At 36.5% G+C, this 21861-nt stretch overlaps 1 protein-coding gene across 1 annotated transcript in view; it reads left to right on the top strand.

Moving 5' to 3' along the window:
* The window catches only part of MYO6 (myosin VI), a 102409-nt gene that overhangs the window by 56530 nt on the left and 24018 nt on the right, over nucleotides 1-21861 (top strand). The window contains exons 11-23 of the mRNA XM_030944459.1: nucleotides 248-428; nucleotides 2540-2684; nucleotides 8423-8580; nucleotides 9132-9223; nucleotides 9673-9745; nucleotides 10596-10723; nucleotides 11779-11874; nucleotides 13348-13521; nucleotides 17254-17292; nucleotides 18943-19036; nucleotides 20393-20523; nucleotides 20636-20713; nucleotides 21629-21758. Coding sequence (XP_030800319.1) covers nucleotides 248-428; nucleotides 2540-2684; nucleotides 8423-8580; nucleotides 9132-9223; nucleotides 9673-9745; nucleotides 10596-10723; nucleotides 11779-11874; nucleotides 13348-13521; nucleotides 17254-17292; nucleotides 18943-19036; nucleotides 20393-20523; nucleotides 20636-20713; nucleotides 21629-21758 — 1519 coding nt within the window. The remainder of the gene's footprint in view (nucleotides 1-247; nucleotides 429-2539; nucleotides 2685-8422; nucleotides 8581-9131; nucleotides 9224-9672; nucleotides 9746-10595; nucleotides 10724-11778; nucleotides 11875-13347; nucleotides 13522-17253; nucleotides 17293-18942; nucleotides 19037-20392; nucleotides 20524-20635; nucleotides 20714-21628; nucleotides 21759-21861) is intronic.

Genomic DNA, 21861 nt, shown 5'->3' with positions numbered 1-21861 from the left:
CTTCTGCTTTCTGAAGATAGTTTGAAGTTTGCTGTGAAATTTAAGTTTGAAGATCATGCTTCCAAGTATCAACAATTTAAAATAAATTAAGGTTCTTGTGAAGCCTATATTGTATGAAGAACTCGAATCTACTTAGTTTGGCATGCTTTTGTATGCTTTTCCTTATGACTTATTCTTGACTGGAAATATTTGCTTACATTTACTTTAAAGGACTTACATAGAATTTTTGGTTTTTCGTGTTTTATAGTATCTTAAAGAAGGTTCCTTGAAGGATCCACTGTTAGATGATCATGGAGATTTCAACAGAATGTGCACAGCAATGAAAAAGATTGGGCTGGATGATGAAGAAAAACTTGATCTTTTTAGAGTAGTGGCTGGTGTCCTTCACCTTGGAAATATCGATTTTGAGGAAGCTGGGAGTACTTCAGGTTAGATGAAAATAGAAACTGTTTTTCATAAAAATACTGAAAACGCCTTTTGATTAGAGACATTCCCTTTTCATGTGAATTACTGCTTTTGAAAGCTTCTTTCTGTTCATGGGTAATTCAATCTTCACCCCATTTTGAAGTCAAGTTTACCTGTTTGTTTTAGAGTTGTACTTCTTTACGTGCTCTGAAAGCAAATAGGGTTGCCCTGAAATTGTTCAAGAACTTATTCAGTGAAAAGTTTAATACAAAGAAAAGAGCCATTTTGTATTTTAATGACAGCTTTAAAGTCCAACTTCTCTCTAATATCACAAAGAGATCTTGACATTAGAAATTAGTAACTCCATCTGTAGGGAAAGGCATTATGTCCTTTGGCTTCCAAAAATAATATCATGTTAGTATTTTGAGAGATGAAAAAAAAAGTTACAGCAAAAAAGTAGGTAAATATAACTTCCTCATTTTAAGACGTTGCTCACAAGATGAAGCAGTACAAGTGTAGTTGGGACTTAATTGCAGAATGTGCATGAAGGTTGATGAAGGAGAACTAATGATTTGGGAATTGTCCTTATTACCTTACTACTGAAATCAGCCTCTCTAAATTGAGAACTGCTGTCCATATATTCCTGAAGGGCTGATTCCTCTGGGTCTGGATGTACTACAAATACAACTCTAGTACAAAACATAAGTATGTAGGTCTAACTTGAGTTGCAAGACAGAGTGAAATTGGTTTCTCCTGGTCCTGCTTCAAGTATGTATAGCTGTTGATGCAGTTGTTTGAGAGAGTAGACCAAAGAACATTTTAAAAGGTGTTCTGAATGATGAATTAAATGAGTGGTAACCTTAGTCAGGTTCACTAGCTCCTGGCCCCAAGTACAGAATCAGCACAGTACATACAAAACATTCTGTTCAGAAGAGATCATGGGTGGGCTCCAGTCCCATGTGTCAAATCAGGGCCAGTACTGAATTCAAATTGGGTAGCTTAGGGTTGGCACAGAAATGGGTTGTTTTGGTTTTGTTTTTTTATCCTCTCTCTGCTCTGGATCAAATGAGAACCTCCCCAGTGTCAGTTCATGCTGTTGCCATATTCATGAAGATCACAGAAATGAACATGATTAATGAGAATAAATCTGGGAAGATGCAGGTATAGAGATGGGTAGTGGCCTCATGTAGCTCAAACCAGTAAGCTTCCCAGAGAGCTTCCCTGTTTGGGCCTTTTGTGAGTTGTGACTTAGGCATTGACCAGGTTAAGCAGTGAAAGAGGTGCAAATGTGAGTTTGAGGAGCAAATGAATGAGAAGAGTGAGAACCACAGATGGTAAGGAAAGTCAGGGTTTAGAGAAGGGAATGTCACCAGAGAACTTATGTCCTCTAAATACTGAAATTCAGATCCACTTTTTTCTGGAATAAATTATAGATCTTCTAAACTGTAAAGGAACTTCTAAAATGTAAATTAATATATTGAACTTCTAAATTCTAAATACAGGTTTTGTTTTTCCTTCACCTTGTGTGTCCACACACATAGTGTGCATTTGAACTGCTTCAGGCAGTCTCTTACCAGAGAGAGACTGGTAAGACCCTCTAGAGTTCTGTTGCTGCTCTGCTGCAAGCAACAGGAAACACATGTAAGTGCGTGCTAGATTTTACTAAAGTGGGTGGTGTTCCAGTTGGAGATCTCTGCTGGCTGAGCCCGGGCGCCAAGGCAGGTGCAGAGCAGCAGGACTGCACCTTCCGGCTGTTTACCTGGGACATGTACACAGCTTTATCTGAAAAATCCAAGTGCCAGGAGCCTGCCCTAGCAGCCACTTTTGCTGCATTGCCAGGGAGCCTGGAGGATTACAGGAGCATCTAAGTTCAAAGTTTTAAGACACTAGAGTTAGTTTGTAGGGGTTAGCACTTCTCCATTTTGGGGTAGTTCTTCCCTACAAGCAGCCTGGAAAGTGTTCTAGAAATACCGAATTTCATGTGTAGTTTTTGGGCGAGATGTTATTTTTGTGTTTGTTTTGAGGGAGTTCCCTGGGTTCTGTGAGCTGCCTCTTGGCACCGAGCTGCTCTGAGGTGCCGTGCAGAGGCCGCGGTGACTCCCTGAGGGCTGCTGCTGACGCTGTGTGTCCGCAGGGGGCTGCACGCCGCGCGCGCGGAGCCAGGCGGCGCTGGAGCGCTGCGCGGCCCTGCTGGGCCTGGACGAGGACGACCTGCGCGGGAGCCTCACCTCGCGCGTCATGCTCACCACGGCAGGGGGCGCCAAGGGCACGGTCATCAAGTGAGTGGCGGCGCCGGCGAGACGGGCGGGGCGGGCGGGGCGGGGCGGGTGCCGCCCGTGAGGGGCCGCCGGCGCTGCTGCCCAGCCGAGGGCCGAGCCCCTGCTCACCCACCGGCCCAATCGGCCACAGCTCCGCTTAGCCAGCTCCAGGGCGGAAATGAGATGCGCTCGCACCAAGCGCAGCTGTGTAAAGCGCTTATTTTAATGGCTCACCGAGCACAGGTGCACCCTCTTGGTCATACAGAAATCACAGTGCTGAAGGCTAGCAGACTTACAGCACTTTGAAAAAGTAACTCCTGTGCTGTATAAAATCTCTCGTGTGTTAGTGAGTACGCTGTGTGGCCAAAGAAAGTATAGCAGTCAGCCGGTTAAATCCACAGCCTGCACAGCAAATTTGATATGCTAAATCATTTATCAGATACACTCTATCAAGGGATGTCAGTGTGGTGCCTGGAGTCTTTCAGAAGACGCTTGAATCTTTCTCCTGAGGGCTGCGCAGTGCTCCCGTGAGTGCTGCCCTGTAATAATTAGGGCTAGGATGCTTAAATTAGAGGGCAGGATGGCCGCCCTTCTTAATGTCTCAGTGATCACTGTCCTTGTGTTTGTCATATGTAATTCTTCTGAGATCAAGTTTTAACTTTAAAAACACCCCTGCAAATGGTAATCCAGAAATTGCTGCTTTTTGCTGGTTTTGGTAAACACACATTTAATCTTGACTGTAAATAATGTTTCACAAAAACATGGATAGAAAGTGTGTCATTTTATTTTTTTTAATTTTTTTTTTCTGAAGCTATTATCCAGGTAACTTCCTAGGCACAGAAGCGAGATAATGATTCCTTTCTGTATGCACATGGAGAAGAATTAAGGGCAAAGAGCATGTATAAATATGGTACTGGTGATAACATTTCAAAACCATGAAATTTATGACTCTTGCAAAACTAAGTTGTATGAAAATGACAATGCAGTTACCTTTTATTGATGAAAAACCTCTAGCTTCTACCACAAATTTTCTCTTGCTGAGATTGATCCATGTCAGCATGCAAGCTGTCAGGGATGCTAGCTAAGATACCTGCAACTGAATTGTGTGTTTTAACATTTAGTTTTCTGTGTTGAGTATTTTCTGGAGCTCACATCAAAAACTGAACTTGGACTAAGCAGTTTTGAGCACATTAAAGTAATTCTCAGTGTTCAGCTGAATGTATCAATCTTTTAATTGGGAAGCTAATGGACATTCACTCATTGGAAGAATACAGGTGTGCTTTTTATTAACCTATGGAAACAATCAGATTGTTTTAGTGAATTGGAAATACTTTATTCACATTACACCAGATGTTTAATATATGAAACTCATCATTATCTGTATTAATGGGGTTTATTTGAGTTCCTTGCAATTTCTTTGGAAATTTATTACAGAAATTATTATTATGAAAAAAATTCTAATGCAGTGACAAATGGTAAATAATGTTGGGGGAGTGTGAGAGGATGATGTGTTACTCACATTCAGTTAATTCAGTTAAAAGCTCAAGATCTAAACCGCTTACTTGTGTATTCAAAAGTCCATTTCTGGAGAGTAAATTCTTCTATCCCCGCCCAATGTAAATGTAAATTCCTCCTCTCTCTCCCCCAGCAGTTACTAGAAATTGGGGACTTTCAGTCATTGTCATCTTGCTGCCTTATCAGAATATATGGAGTGCTACAAGTAATTTTTTTTCCCCTTCATTGCAAGCTTAATGTATAGGAAGATGTCAGTCTTGCAGGAAAAAGTATCTCCAGAGGAAAATATTGACCGAGCTTTTACTATTTGCTCTTTTCCAAACCATGTCTAAATTGACAGCAAAATCTTTGATATATTCATCCAGGAGAAGCTTTATCAGTACTATGGATAACAAAAGAGTAGAAAATTTCTTATTGTGCAGGACAGATGGCACTCATGGTAATTCATGGCAATATGAACATTGCAGGTTTTGAAAGTCAATAACGTTTTTAACTTAATTCAAGTTGGGATGCACAATAATTGCTGATCTTTCTCTGTTGACTTACTGCTTACCTGGTTATTCTCCATCTTTCATTTGCATTTTTTAATTCTTCTCAGTTTACTACCACCCACTTTACTGAAATATATCATGTGGATTTTTACATTATGAATTTCTTGAAAATAATTCTGTATGCTAATCTTGTTACCAAGATTTTCTGCTTTCTTAATTCAGTATTATTAGAGCCCATTTTTTGAGAATACCCTTAATTCCACATTCCTTTTAAGTGAAAGTGTTAAATAGAAGCAGAAGGGCTTTGAACAAATTGTATCCATGTCAGATTCAGATGGCACCCCACTGGAAATGCTCTCAGGGAACTGCTGATTCAGCCTCTGACAACAGATTCGTTTTGGCTGTTGTACGTGTAACACAGACATAAGGCCTGTCTGTGTATTTTCCTTTTGAGAATGTTTGGTGGGACATACCAAGCTACCACTGTTACGAGGCACACCATGTGATCACTTCTCAAGTGACACTGTCAAGGAAGGTTTCTTAATTTTTGTTACTGCTTTGAGTTTACTTTGGATTAAAACTGTAAAGATTTTCTGATCAGCAAATGTATCCTGATAAGCCTGTAGTGTTATTAGCACTGTGCAGTTTCAAGAGTCTGCAAACACAAGGAGCTATGTTTTTATGCCAGCAGATCTTATTTTTCCCATGTTTTATTTTGGGAGTATCAAAAATGAGTTCAGCAGACTCCTTACAACATCTCAATGATTATTGCATGAAGCCTCTTCCTAGCATTTTATAAACTTGTGCATCTAAAAGCAGACATACTCTAATAAATACACCAATATCATCTTCTCACATGGCTTACTGCATGTAAAAGTGGATTGGACTGTTTTAGACATTTGTTACATAGACACAATTTTTCTCTGGTAGTGTGGTTTAGAAACTACTTGACTGCTATCAGTATTAGAGTTTTGACAAGTACATTGGTTTTTTTTGTTCCAGCAACCCAAAGAGCTGGTCATTTCTCTCTTTCTTAGGGCTGTTTTGTGTGCAAGTAAATCATGTGAGTCCTAATAGGTCACAGTGAATAAATAGCTCAGCTGAAATCACTGTGCTCAGAGTATAACAAAGGCTTTGTTCTGCTGGGCACAGTGGAGCCAACAAGGAACAGTAGGAGGGTGATGCTAAATGCAATCTCTCTGAATTTTATTAAATAATCATGTGCAGTGAATTGCCTGGGGGACTTGACAGCTGCACTACGTCTATCTCTCCTTGTCTCCCAAAACCCCAAAATAATTACCTTGCTGGATGATGTTTTTGCCATCCATGTGAAGTGTATTTACAGAGAGAAATAATGTGTTAGGTTTCAAAATCTGGTGCTTCTCTTAGACTGTAAATGTGCTACTGTGCTTTTCTCTTGTTCAGTTTCTTCTTTTCCAAGAAGACTTTCACAGAGGACTCCATCATAGCAAACTAAATTATTTTACAAGGTGAAAAAAATTAACTTGCGTCATTCCAAGTCCTCCAGCTTCTTTTGCAGTACATTTTTGACCAAAATGCATTTTTTTAGTGATACTACTGAAGTATCCATTGGAAAAACTTTTTCAAAACTTTTTTGTACTTAAGCTTTTTTTGGATTACAAATATGCTGCTTATATTCTTTAATTATGTGGAGTATTTAATTAGGTAGGGTTACTTAATCCAGGCTACTTTATTTATGAACCAGTAACCATATTGGATGACAGTAATTGATGGATGTCACTTCACCTGCTCTCTCCCTCAGTTGTTGTCAACCATGGGCAAATTATACATGTTTTTAATTGATTTGTTCTGGAATATATTTGGGAACTGCATGGAGTTTGCATGGAGAGATTTTGTCCACAGACTAAATCTACCCCATCCGTGCTTTCCCCTAGGTCTCAAAACTCTAGATCATTTGAAACCTTGCTGAAGAAATTGGCATGAAGACCAACAAGGGTTTTTCTTGCAGCCTTACCAAAGTACTTAGAATTTGGCAAAGTTTTTCTCCATTGCATTCAAGTAGCTGATAAATTCAGGAGAGGGAAGGAAGGTGAAATGGAGGAAGGAGAATTATCTTTTCCTGTTCAGCCAAGAAACAAGAGAAAGAAAGAGATTAATTTGTCTTTGTGCAGACCAAAGAAAGGAAGAGCTGAGGGAAAGCAAGTTCATGAAGAGAAAGCTACTTGTTCTGAACATCAGTTCTGTGATGGGACTCTTGTGTATCTACTATTTCAGGGCATTTTCAGCATTGTTTAGTGGTTCTGAACTTTCAGTTGTGCAAATTGCATTGCAGGGTTACATTTTTCTTTCCATGCATGTTTGCTGCATACTGTGAAATTTAGCAGCAAGGGTTTGTGTCGTCTTTAGAATTGCGCTTCACAGTGGCAGAATTTGCTATTTTGAACACTAGGACCATTTTGTAAATACATCCTCTAGCAGTACAACTATTTGTCAAGTTGTTTAAAAAAGTAAGTGAAAACCATAAATGATTTTAATATATTGTATTATGTAATAGGTCTGCAGCTGACAGGAATTAGTATTCTGATCTCTTAAACGTATCAGAACAGAATGCAAAGGTACCTTCCTTGTATTTATAAGCTGAGATTTCTGTCAGTACTCATTACCTTAAGATAAGATAGATACTTAGTGGAAGACAAGATTGTGTGTTAAAGCTAATTACTATCAAATGTAATGTAGCTGCAAGTGTCCTTTGGGAATGGTGACTCTGGTTCCATACCTTACCAGTCACAGTAGAAAGTGATCTCCATCACTGTCATGATTCTGCATCAGAAGTATTATCTTTGAAGAAATAAAAAAATAGTAATTATTAGTTAGTTAGTTTAGTGCTTATGAATTCTGGGAAATGAAGGAAATTATGCAATGTGGATAAGCTGTTGTTGTGGTTTAACTCCAGCTGGCAACTCAGCCCCTTGTAGCCACTCAGTCCCTGCCAGTGGAAGGGAAAAGAGGAAGGGTGAAAATGAGAAAACACATGGGTTGTTGATAAAGGCAGTTTAAAAGGTAAAGCAAAAGCTACACATGCAAGAAATGCAAAACCAGGAATTCATTCTCTACTTTCTGTTGGAAGGTCAGTGTTCAGCTCCCCAGGATAGCCGGCTTCATCAAGTGTTGTGGTTACTTAGGAAGACAAAATTTTAAATTCATAGAATCATTCCCCTTTCCCCCTTCTTCCTTCAGCTTTTATTGATGAGCATGATGCCATATGATAGGGAATGTCCCTTTGGTTAGTTGGGGTCAGCTGTCCCAGCTATGTCTCCTCTCAGCTTCTTGTTCACCCTCAGCCTCCTCACTAGTGTGATGGGGTGAGGAGCAGAAAAGATGTCAGAGCAAAAACTGAACTTTAGGCTTTATTCTAACATAACAAATAGTTATGTTAGAATAAGTAAATAGTAGAAATATTTTTATAGATGGTGTTGTATATAGTTTAAATATCTTTCTCTGGAAACTGTCAGTAGAGTTTCTAATTATTTAATAAACAATTATGAAAGCATCTGAATCTCATTTCGACTGATGTTAGCAAAACATTATTGTTTTTTACAGCAAAGATAGTCTAACTTAGCAAGGTTGTTTCCTGCCTTGGCCTAGAGATTAGGGGAGGTTTTTTAGGTCCTAATTTATGGTATTGGACAGGCTGTTTTTAGGTTTAGAGTCTAATCTCAGCATTTCACAGTAAGGAATTCTGAAAAATAAGATCTGTATCTTGTTTTTTAGGGTACCCTTGAAAGTGGAACAAGCAAACAATGCGCGTGATGCCTTGGCTAAAACCATGTACAGTCATCTGTTTGATCATGTAGTGAAAAGGGTAAACCAGTGTTTTCCATTTGAAACTTCTTCTTTCTTCATTGGAGTTCTAGATATAGCTGGTTTTGGTAAGTATACCTAAAATAATTTCTAGTTGTCACTTTTTTCCACCAAAGATTCAATAACAAATTCGGTAATGAAGAGTAGGAGGGTTTTTCTTTTTGGTGTTGATGGTTCTTGTAAAGCTTTTGCTTTTTGCTTCTTTGACTCACTAAAATTCAAAACAGGGCATGTTTTGTGATGTGTTCTAGTCCTGCCAAGGTTGTCCAGGGGAACAGCCTTTGGTTTTCAGGTCTTTAGAGTTTCGATATCTACTGCCAGCCTGTTGTATCATAGATGCATGAGGGTGTATTGGTACAATTTCGCTGTCTGGTAGCATCTTGCTTTGGTTTGCTGCCAACTGTCTGTCATTTATCTTAGAAATATTATCTGCTGCAGTATTTGTAGATGGCTTGTGTACAACTTGGAAATCTGTAAAAAATTTCATTTTGCTGAAAGAAATGGCTATGGATCTGAACACATCTTTAAATATTAGCACTGTGAAGCGTCTCTTATTTACTATTTAATTTAAACTCTTGGAACACTGTTTTATCATAAAAGTTTAACTTCTGTCTTTCAGAGTACTTTGAACACAACAGTTTTGAACAATTCTGTATAAACTACTGTAATGAAAAACTGCAGCAATTTTTTAATGAAAGAATTCTGAAAGAGGTATGATATATTTAATGTTATATTTGAGGATTTGGTTTTTTACTGTTTGAGGAATTTTTGGGGGTTTTTTGCTGAAGAGATGCCTTAAGTAGCACCGCTTTTCATAAGATTACACATTATGTTTGAAAAAAAATCAGTTGATATACTGTTTCCATATTATATGACATCTGGTTGTGTCAGAAAAGAACGTGGATTTTTGAAAACCAGCAATGACCTATCCAGGGACTGGATAACTGCTAATACCTAATGAACATATTGACTTGAACAGGCTTATCATTAAGGTGTTAAAGTTGGAATACATTAGGCTGTATAAGAAAATTCTCAAATGTGTGTTGATTCATGCTATATTTTTTAAAAATGCTTTTCCTTGATTTAAAAATTTTTTTCCTGGATTTTTTTTTCAGTTAAAAAAAATTAAGAGTGGTGTTTTCTCTTTTCAATTACTTTAGGAACAAGAACTTTACCAAAAAGAAGGCCTGGGGGTTAATGAAGTTCGTTATGTAGATAATCAGGACTGTATAGGTATGTACTTCTTGAATTGTCAAGCTTTTTGTTACTGTCATGGGGAAAAAACCTTCAAGCAGAGGAGGTGAAATATGCATAGCACTAGTAATTATATGGTTTTGTATATTGCCTCATTCAATTCACAGTCTTAAGAGTTCATAGGCATTTCTGCAGTACAAGCATAGCAGTTTCATCCTTTCCACAGGAAAAAGTTTGTAGTAAAAATTCCTCTTAAAAGAGCAGTTTTATAGAGAATGGAAAAAAATGCAAAACTGTGACTTTGTGTCTAATAGCTTCAAGAGCATGAATTTCTGTGTCAGCTTTCAAGGGCTTTGGAATATGTGTGTGAGAGGTCAAGGCAATTCAGTTGTTAAAAGTTGCGAAACCACCAGTGTATGCTAAATTCTGGTCTGCCTTTCCTAAAACAAATTTCTACTTCTCACTGGGTCGTGTTATCAAATGGAAATATTAAACTTTTAGTTTTGACACGTGGTGAAATGTGTATGAAAAGCTTAAAAATCTCCCCCAGCAATTGAAGCCTGACCTAGGATCATACTGCAAGAAGACTTAGGCACTTTTTGGATGGCTAATTTCAGCTTGAGATCAAGAGTTAAAATCAAACAATTGGTTCCTGATATTTTCTCCCATGTTCCACAAGCTTAAAACTTCTAGATTTGATGGATATCCTATACATACCTGTTAAGATCTACAGAAATGATTTGCCATGACTTCTTGTATTTTGTTTAATGGCTTTCCATAGGTACTTTTGTAGAGAATCAGATCAGCAGCATTTAGGAGTGTAATGTTCAAAGGTGATACAAGTTGATATATTCAATTTCCATAAATATATGGGGTTTTTTATTACCAGATTTGATTGAAGCAAAATTAGTAGGTGTACTGGATATTTTGGATGAAGAAAATCGTCTTCCCCAACCAAGTGACCAGCATTTTACTTCAGTTGTGCATCACAAACACAAGGACCATTTCAGGCTCTCGGTAGGTTTATTCTTGTTGTCTGTCTTGTTTTAATGAAACAGTTCTTGGAACAGTTGATAGTAACACTTCAATGTAATGAAAATCTTTCACAAGAAATCTCATACCGCCCAGTCTGCACAGTCTGTACTTCTTTGTTAAGGACAAGTTTGGTGATTATATTTGATGAAAAGTTCACTGAAGACTTCAAGCAATTCTAATATCCGTCTGAAACTAAAGCCATATTCTTGACTTGCATTTGAAGTTTTTTAACGTGTAAAACATGAAAAGGAAGTAAAAACGCATTTTAATTTAGATTGTTTCATATCAGATGAGTTATTTTGTTGTTATTGTAAAAAAATTTCTTGCTTTGGAGAGCATTTGACTCATGTCTAATGTCTAGCTAGCACTTCAGAGATGAATATAGGAATCATACTAGGAAAATTTTTTTGTTGCTTATTTTTTAACATACAGCACTGTTTGGCAGATTAAGGCAAATTGTTGAAATTTATGTCCATGAATTGCGTTGAAATTTAAAAAAATGCCTAAAAATGTGAGTAAAGGAAGCCATCATTTAAAATCCATTTACCAAAATTGTCATCCATTTACTTTGTGTTAAGTTTCCACTTAATCCTGCTTGCCTGAATTGGTATGCAATGAAACATTCTGGTAGTATGTGTATGATCAGCTGGGTGCTTGCCTGTTAAGATATACCATCTAAAGCCATATCTTGAGCTTCAGTCTAATCCTATTCATATAACAAGGTTTTTCATCAGCTGTCAAATTTATGATAAAGGAGGTGTTGATTAAAGGCGCAACCAAAATGAACTGGCTGGTATTAGCAATCCTGGTGACATGTATTTTGAATGCAATGTATTTAAGAGTGTGGAAGAGTTTGAAATTGGGTTTTTAGACCATCATGGTTTGGACAGGAATGGTAATGATCAGCACAATTGTGTTTACAGGAAATATGATTTTAGCACTTAGTGCTCCTGGCAGATCATGGTGGTGTTCTAAGAATAAACTTTTTCTTAGTCTCCATTGCAATACTTCTTTGTAATTCAACTTCTTAATTCCAGATTCCTAGAAAGTCTAAATTGGCCGTTCACAGAAACATCAGAGATGATGAAGGCTTCATTATCCGACACTTTGCGGGAGCAGTATGCTATGAGACGGTAATTTTATCTATGGAACACCATGTTTATTGTGTTTTGTAGAACATTTATATTTTTTCAGTGCATATAGCTTAAATGACAGAATTTCTTGTGATCAGAAGTTCAAACATTGATATGTCTTAACTTTGAAACTAATTTTTTGCATATTTGACAGAATTGACAGTTTCTTTTAACTTTTCAGGTTACAGCCCATTTTAATGACATGTGTTTTGTGTAAAAGTTTGCTTCAAATCTATAGGTAATGTTGTCAGTATTAAATATATTGATTCACAGCCTATTGCAAATTTTGCATCAAAAGGTGTTTACATCCTGGGGAGAGGATTAACTATATGATATAAAAGTATTAGTGAAGAGTACCTTTTTGGAAGCATGATTATCCTTGTACACAGTCCCCATCATACGTTGTGTTTTCCGTTTCTACTGGCAATGGACTCATGCGTGTAAAAATACAAAATACCTGAAATTGCTACCCTCAAAATACATTCCAGATTCTTGTGCTGTTTTGACTATTACTTATTGTACAAAAACACTGTAAGACCTGAAGCCGGTATCTAGACCATCAATTTTCAAAAATGAAAGTTTAAGATAAAATGAAGATCCATAAGGCTTTGTTGGTCTGTATAACTTCAGCATGTATGAAGGACACTACTTGTGTTACTTACTTGGCTGCATACATATTCCTCTCTTGTGTCTTCATGGCCCAAGGAAACTTTGGAGGCCTGTGTTAGTCCTTTGATTCTTATCAAAGAAGAATCCCACCCTTTTGTGGGATATCTGGCATTTTCTTCAAAGCAGTCTTGGCATCTTCTGTTCATTAATATCAAAGTCTCTACTAAGTTGCACCAAAAGCTGTTGAGGATTTTGTAAATGGGAAATTGGATACTAATGTATTGACCTCTTGAGTTTCACTGTAATGTATTGTTCTTCTCAAAGTTAGTGATCCAATTCAAATAAACCAGATATATAAAGTTTGTAGGAAGTGGCAATATGTTTTAATAAATCAAGTGTTCATAAATAGTCATAGTACTTCTAAAATAACCTGTTTTCATTTCATTTTCCAAACTGTGTAGGTTTAAGTGTGCACATTAATTCCCATTTCACGATAGATCTTAAGTGATATTACAAGCAGTGAAGAATTAAGCTTCTCAGAACTCCCAGGTGATGATGTGCTGAGTGCTGGAAGTGGAAGTCAACAAAAAAACAACTGATCTCTTTAAAGGCACCAAATCTTTCTTTGGGTTTCATAATCCCAACAACATCCTTCAAATTTAAGAATGTCTTTTCTCTCTGGCGTTAGAGTTTTGTGTATCCAGCTGAAAAGTTGTTCGAAATAATATATTTATATTTACCCCATGTATTCTTGCTGATTTTTGAATTAAGTATGTAACTATATTTTCTTTAGTTTTCTAATTAGACTGAAGTATCTTGGACAGTAAAACAAATGTGCTTTTATCTCTTGGGTTGTCTTTTCAGATGCAATTTGTGGAAAAAAACAATGATGCTTTGCACATGTCTCTTCAATCTCTTATATGTGAATCCAAGGACAAGTTTGTTCGAGAGTTGTTTGAAGCCAACACTAACAACAACAAGGATCCCAAACAAAAAGCTGGAAAACTCAGTTTCATCAGTGTGGGTAACAAATTCAAGGTAAAATCATTGAGTAAAGAGTCCTATCTTCTTGTAATATATGCCAGTTTTATGTTACTTGAATTAAATAGAGCCTAAGGTTGGGAGAACTAGCAGTAACTTGAGATTCAGAAGAAAATTTGGTTAAATAGATGGTTTTCTTCTGTTGAAAGAAAATAATTATAATTCTGTTGAATTATAAGAAACTGGCATTTTAAGCTACATGCTATGCATTTCTGTCAAAAGTATCTTCCATAATAGTCCTTACAGAGATTATACAGTGATTTTTAGGTCAGAATCTTTCAAAGTCACATAGAAGTCTTTATTCAAAAGATTTTGAGATGTAAATTTGGATTCTGTGGACTTTAAAATTTTCTAGATGTGACAAAATGTGTTCTTCCATCCGATTGTAATTATACCTTCTAGAAGATGTATTGATTCCCTACAGTTGGCCAAAGTCTCGAAATTCAGTGCCTAATCTAACCATAGTTTTTTCTTTTCTGAAATATATACTTAGTCATGGCTTACACAGGCAGGTATTCATTGTGCTGAATGTTTCCTTTCCCCATACCTGAATCTGATGCTTCTCCTCATTTTCTCCTTTCTTCTGATGTTGTAAAGCTGACTTTCAAACCTTGTCTTCTCCAAATGTTTTCTGCATCCTTTTCTCATTCAGCAGTTTTATTTTAGCTGGACTATTCCAGCTCAGGATGGCTAGAAAGAGAACAATAGGGGAATTAAGAGATGAAAAGCAGGCACATCGTGGGCTGCAGGTAAATTTTTCAGTCTCATGGATTTACAGTTGGTAGAGCTGCAGCAAATTCAGCAAGAGCTCTTTTCAACACATCTGGGCCAGATCCAATGAAGGATTTGTATGCCTTCAAGTCAAGTGCTGAAACAGTTTTGGTATGCTGTCTTACCTAGGGCCACTAAAACCCACCTCATGTTCCTAGCTAGACTCCTTACACAGTCCCTGGGGAATGCAAGTATCTTAGATAATCCAAAAAACCTGCACATAGAGTGGGACCCTGCCAGTAGCAAAAGAGTGTTTCTGCATTTCTGCTCCATATCAAGGTTAAGTACTGGATCAGGACTGCAAGATAAATTCCTTCTTTCATAATCATATTTTGTGGCTAGCATTTGGACCTGTTCTCTAAAGATGCAGGGGCTGAAGAACAGGAAGGATATGGTAGCAGCACACTTGCTTTTTATAGCAATAGTATTCTGCTTCAGGTATATACTGTATTCTGTGTTCTATGGCTATTTTATTTCCTGTAGTGGACACCAAGATATTGGTTAGTCTGACAAAGGGTGTTCTCATTACACCTTTCTGGAGTTGTTTGGTTAGGTAGCCAGAAATAAAATTTTTATGGTGCCAGAAAGAATACAGGGCCTGACTTGTAAGGTGGTGGTTTTGGCATTTAACTGGGAATTGGGCAGACTGCTCTCTTGAGTTTTGCTCTGATGAGTCTTTTTAACTCCTTCCTATTCTATAGTAGTTGTTGAATTAAAGTGCAGCAATTGGTTTAATATAAAATACATGATCACCAGGTAGTCTGAAAAGTTGCATACAGATAAGCCATGTCCTGAGCAAACCCTGCAGCCATGAGTCTGCTTTAAATGAAGCTAGGATCCACAATTTTTTAGGACTGTATTTTAAAAATGAAATCAACTGGGGGATCTTTTGAGGTAGTTTCCTCTTTGTTCCATCTGGATTTTCCGTTTCTCTCGGATTTAGCACCCGATGTTCGGTGGTGCAGTCTTGTGCATTATACCACTGCCCAAGGAGAGGTGAATTAAAAGGGAGGCATTTTTAAAGTGAAGCAGAAATTTTGTGGGGAACTTTTTTGGATTTCCTTTTGTTACTTTGGTATTCACCTCTCCACCTAGAACACAACTAATGTCCTTCTTGGATCTGGCCCATCAATCTATAATTCTTTCAATGTTTTCAAGTTTCATGGCATTTTGAATGTATGTGTTACTTCCAGTAATTCATTTAGTGTTACCTTCCCAGACACAGCATGTGATGCTGATGAACACTAATAGCCTTGAATATTTCACTTCAGATGACATCAAAATAAGGTTTTTTATCTTACTATATGTTTCATCTCTTTAAGATTAAGAATTCTTTGTGCATTAATTTGTAAGTCAGTCTTCTGAACTACTGAAATTAGAACTTCTTCTAATTTATATAAATTATTAGATGATGTTGCAGGGACTTCTCTTTATGAAATCCTTCACACATCCCTTCCTTATAACTAATTAAAATCAATTCTCATTAATCAGTTGAGAAAATAATGATTAATTTATCATTGGATCTCTTCAAGATTATTTGAGATGATTTTACCTTATGCTAATGAATTAAATTGTGACAATTCAAAGAGCAGTAGTTTTAGCAATATGTTTTGCTCATATACAGATTTTGTTGGAGAAGTTCACCTGAGAATGTCTCTGGCTTATTTCTTGTCAAATCACAGAGTATAAGGAAGGGGTATTTTTCGTCAAGCAGAAATGTATTCTGTTGATGGAAATTAGTCTGTCTCTTGCAAACTTAAGCGTTTCTGGCTTAAGAAAACATAATTATTATGATCAAGTTGAAATATAAACAGTATGTGTAAGTGAGAACTGAGCAGGAGGTTATTAGTGTTTGTCATGCTTCTTGTGGCACTCTTTCTAACCACATCCATGTTAAGTTAAAAAAATCCCAAACCAATTTTATCTACCAGAGGGACAGCTGGCAGCTGTAGGTGATGCACACTACCCATACAGATCTTGTTTCTTGGATTCAAGGTAATTGAAAGATCTGGCTAAAAAAAATTTAGTCAAAAGTCAGATCCTTTGAATTTTGCTTCCAGTGTTGAAAATGAATACGTTGGGACATACTGAATTTTGTATTGCTGCAGTCTATATACTTAAAGTTTGCTAATAAACTAGAAAGGCTGGCCCAGCAGTAATTTATGTTAAAAAAAAAACCAAACAAACAAAAAACCAGACACACCTCTAAAATAAAAATATTGCTGTTTTTCTGATGTGGTTTTGGAATATTTTAAGTCCCTACCAACTACTTTCAATACCAACTCTAAATTGTTTTCTCTGGTAGGTTTAAGTCTCTGGTTATCCTGAAAACTTGACTCCAAATAATAGTATTACAGGCTTTTCTCATCACAGTATATTTAAATGTAACCTCCGCAAGTGTAATTTTAAAATTGTAGTTTTTTGTCATCAATAGAGAATTAAAAAGTTGGAAGTTTGGAAATAGAAATAGATCATTGCAGGTTAATGTTGACATAACATAAAAAAAAAAACAACCCAGAAGGAAAGCCTGGGAACATGCTTTGTGTTAATTATGTAACACACAAATAATGCTTGTTACAGATTAAATTTGGGATTTCACAAATTTTCAGTGTGTTTTTTAAAAATTATTGCTGATTGGTCTAATTTTTTAATATAATTTTATTACATAGTCATTATTTTTTATTTTCCCAAATGGACGTGCATGTTTTTTGTGATAACTGTGTTGTAATAAGTGACTAGTCCATGCGGTATTGTTGTACAATTAAATACAAGCAATTTCCTCAGGGCCATTCATGCACACTTGCATGATTTTGTCTATTAAAATTGGTGAATGTTTGGTTTATCAGTTCTGTCTCACTAACAATGAACATGCATGCAGTAGTGCTGTACCTCTATCTGGTGTGTATATTTCTGTTCATGCCATGGTAAGGCTCTTGAAATACCTGTTTTCTTTTACAGACTCAGTTAAATTTGCTTCTTGAGAAGCTTCACAGCACTGTAAGTATGTATACAGATGAAGGTTCACAGTTTTCTGATGTAAGGCAAAATAGATAATGTCGATATTAGGGCTTACAATAAATGTGATTAGTAATTGCTTTAGAGTTCACTGCTACGTGGCATTTTGGGAACATCTTGTCCATGTAATGGTTATTTATTTACTGGAAAAAGTAAAACCAACCACCTTCAAAAAAGTTGTAGAATGAAAGTTAAAAAAACTGAATAAGCAGCGTGAAATCTGTCTGTGCTGCAATCTCCTGTTTTGTCTCTTATACTTTCTGTGCATTGGTTATCATTGATGACTAATTTTCAGAAAATTTAGAAATGTTTCTTAGAGGTAAGTAGTTTAAGAAATAATTTATTATTAATTATTGTTTTAATGTTCCATAAAGTCATTAAAATATTTTTTTCATTTTGCTTTTTTTGATAGGCTGTAAATGCACAGGTGGTCAAAGAAACTGAGTCCCCTAATGAATATTTGTTAATTTGGCTGATGTAATTAGATGGTTTGTGGAATTCTCCATGTACAACATGCCATTTTACTTTAGAACTTGGAGTTGTAGGAACACAGTGCTGTTTCTCTTGACCACATGTTCTAACCAATTAGAGATACTAGGTTATGCTCTGTCAAAAAAAGAAAAAGGGTGGAAAATTAAGGGAAACAAAGTAGTGGGGTGTTCGGAGTATAGCCAGCATATACGATTTTACTGTAGTCATGAGGCTGGTATGAAGGGTGATCTATTTCACCCTGAACATTCTGGAACTGAAATACAGTCCAGGGAAAAAAGTGTGTGGCCAGGCTTGCTGTACTCTTGAGTTTAGCTAGTCTATGACTGGGGAGATATTGTTAATGTAGAGTTCCCTTGGCAGTTGCTGTCTCATTCTTAGCTGAGAGATGGAAAAAGAGAGAATATGCCGCAAATGGGGATTAATACTACGTTTTCTCAGTCCTAGTTTTGTTTTAGTATATGCAAAGTTGTCATTAGCAATCACCTGTTAAAGCAAAATCTGAATAATTGGGTGGTGCTTGGCAAAATGTTATCCTTGATGAATGTCAAATCATCAGAGAGAGCAGGGATCAAAACTGTAGCACGCGTGGTCATAACAGAGGAGCAGACTGGAGCAACATCAGGGAAGGGAGACTGCAGCTGTGAGCCAAAGGAAGTTGTGAAAAGTAGAAGTTAAGGAAGGGCAGGTTCATCTGGCATGATTCTGATGTCAGGAGTCTGGTTTGCTCATGTGAACTCTGGGGCATTTTAGTGTTGTGACTGAGGGTAGTAGGATCTAGAGTCATAAATCATGGATTATATACATGTTAAGGAGAATAGTTGAGTGAAAATTCAACAGAATTGAGGATCCAATTAATAGCTTTAGCATTGAGATCAGTTACATCAAGACCAAGGTTACAGTACAAAACTGGTATATGAGAGAAAAAGGATGGGGTTAGGTTAGGACTTGATTATCTTTAAGGCCCACTCCAACCCCTTAACATTCCATGATTCTATGATAATGTCAGCATTTCTCTTTTAGAATACTATTATTTTGTATCTTCCCCCCCCCCCCCAAGTCCCCCAAGTCTTAATTATTTAACTGTTATTTTAGGAGTTTTAAAAATCTGTGTATTTTGCTAACTTCTTGCTTTGGTCATAGGGGTCGAGCTTTATTCGCTGTATCAAACCTAATCTAAAGATGACAAGTCACCACTTTGAAGGAGGACAGATCCTCTCTCAGCTTCAGTGTTCAGGTAATGTATGCCTCTGGTATTTTCCCCTCTGATTATTACTTTGGTGATGATATATTACCGTAAGTTTGACAAATGTGGCTTGAAAGCAGTATTTCCTTGCTTGATCTGTTTTCTAGAAGGAAGGTTATTTATGCCTTCTAAACAGCTATTTAGATTTTTAGTAACCTGGCATTCATTTTAGAAATAATTCATCTGAATTGGCATTAGGACTCTTCTTTCAAAGAAGGGTTGCCCACAGTATTAATAGTGCACCAGTTCAGTCTTGAACAATAGAATTTAAAATTTCTGTGGCAGTTGAAGTGTTAGAAACTCCTGTGTGCATTTAGAGGCAGTCAGTGTTAGCTGAGACATCTAATAATTGAAGCACACCAGTGTTCTTTGATTTTATAGATACTGTGATTGAGTTTAATTATACTGGTTTGCTTTCTCAAAAGTTTCTATTTATATCACTACTAATTTGATTTGGAGCTGAACACCTAACATGGATGAAATGCTGCATCTTTGTTATTCTTGAAATGTTAGATGCTTTCCAAATTTATAGCTTTATTTGCTCATGCCCCATTGAACTTCTTGAAAAACAAAAACAGTATAAACAAATTCAATTTCTGTTAAAAGCAAGTATGCAAAAGATTAGGTTTTACAACAGCAACCACAAGTTAAGATCTAACTTAAAAACTTATCTGCAGCCTCTGTGGATAGGGGTATGTAAAATAGTGGGTAAAAACTGATATAGCCTGTGCTGCTGAAGTAATTTGAATCTTACTGACAGTGTCTGGGATTTACTGATATCCTATTTTTGCAACCAAAATGTAGTAACATTATTCGGGACATTGAAGTTATATCTTAGCAGCTGATATTTTGTACTTCAACTGCACTAAATGTTCTAGGACTGCCCTGCGCATGTATTTGAGGTTGTATCTGCACCACGTCTCACAAGTACCATTCACATGATTAAAATAAATGCCTGGTTATGCATTATTTGGTGGTTTGGGGTGTCGATTTGGGTCTTTTTGTCTTCCCTTTAAAAATGAAAATGTCAAATCTGCTGAGAAAGAAAAAAGGTTTTGGAAGAAATATTAGAAGAAAAATCATATGGATGATTGAGTGTTACTTACCTCTCAAATAGGGAGAAAACCTTATGGGCTTTTCTCATGTGTTCAGTATTAACTTTTTGTGACTGATCACATAATCAAAAAATGCTACAGGCTTGATGAAATCCCAGCTGAACTTTGTGGTTTAGTCTCTGAACAGTGTCTGAGTCTTATGTCATAAACCTACTTACTGTTTATCATAAAATTCACTGCTTAATTTGCATGTTACTGATCCCAGGTTTTGTGTATGTGTCTGTGAATTTAGGGATGGTGTCAGTTCTGGATTTGATGCAAGGTGGTTTCCCATCACGAGCTTCATTTCACGAACTATACAATATGTACAAGAAATACTTGCCTGAAAAATTGGCTCGACTGGACCCTAGGCTTTTTTGCAAAGTAAGAAAATAATTCTTCTGTATCATCCACAAGAGAAAATATATTGTGATGTTGCTTTTCATGTTTTTTTGAAGGAGGCAGAATTTAATCCTTTCTATTTTCTGTGTTTCAGGCCCTATTTAAAGCCCTGGGACTGAATGAAAATGATTACAAATTCGGACTAACCAAGGTGTTTTTTAGACCCGGCAAGGTAATCTTTTTCTTGGAGTTCATGATTATGAATCTTAGAATAATTTCCATTTGAAAGGACATTTGAAAGTGACATTGTTTAACACATTGATAAAAGTGTGGCCAACCTAAATAAGGTTGCCAAGGATTTGTATAAATAATTTTGTTCATTTTCTTTGAAATAAACCACAAAAATTGTATGGATACAATTGAGTTTATAGTCTTTGTTGCTGATGCTACAGTATTTCTAATGCAATGTTTGTATTACAAGAATTATGTTGACTTTTAAAAAGATGAAGTTAGAGCCAAGAAGAAATATTTTCAAGTAAAACCTGTTTATAACTGAAATCTCCTTCCGTGATTCTGAGCATTGCTGCTTCTATTCAGGGTAAGGAGATGAAGCTGAGAGCTATTGTGATGAGAAAGGAAAATTATTATAATCTCAGAAAAATGTTCTTCCTGTCTTATAATTACTGAAAAGCAGAAGTGCAGGATTTTCAGAAAATGTTGCCTTCAGTGGGAAACTTACACAAAGGTTAAAAATTGAGAAGTGCTTTCAGCTTTTATTTTTTTCCACAGATATATAATTAGATGTGTCTTGAAGTTGCGGTAGATAGAGTTCATTTCCAGGATGTACAAAAACAATTGATTTAAAAAAAATTGACAATAAGTATTTTTGGTGTTTAGTAAACGGTTATATTATTCAAAATGCCAAGTGTTGGACATCCATACAGCAAACATATAAAAAATCCACACTTGTGATTTCTGTTATCATTAAACAACAAAGTGTAATAAAATTATCTGCTGACTTTAATTGAAAGCTGATATAATGACATACAGTTTATGTTAAAAATTTTAATTCAGCATGATTTCAAACAATAATGTCTAACACTCTCTGTCCTCCTAATATGTCAAACTTGTTTTAATTGTCATTTAGTTTGCAGAGTTCGATCAGATAATGAAGTCTGACCCGGATCACTTGGCAGAGCTGGTTAAACGAGTGAATCGCTGGCTTATCTGCAGTCGTTGGAAAAAAGTTCAATGGTGTTCTCTCTCGGTGATTAAATGTATGTGTTTTATTTTTTATTAACTCAAAATGTTGGTTAAAAATACAGCAAAGCAATTATTAACACCTTGAAATGTTGCCAAGGACATGTATAGCAGATACAT

The sequence above is a fragment of the Camarhynchus parvulus genome, chromosome 3 (genome assembly GCF_901933205.1).
Source record: "Camarhynchus parvulus chromosome 3, STF_HiC, whole genome shotgun sequence".
In the NCBI taxonomy this organism is placed as follows: domain Eukaryota; kingdom Metazoa; phylum Chordata; class Aves; order Passeriformes; family Thraupidae; genus Camarhynchus; species Camarhynchus parvulus.
This window is presented reverse-complemented; position numbering and strand designations above follow the sequence as displayed.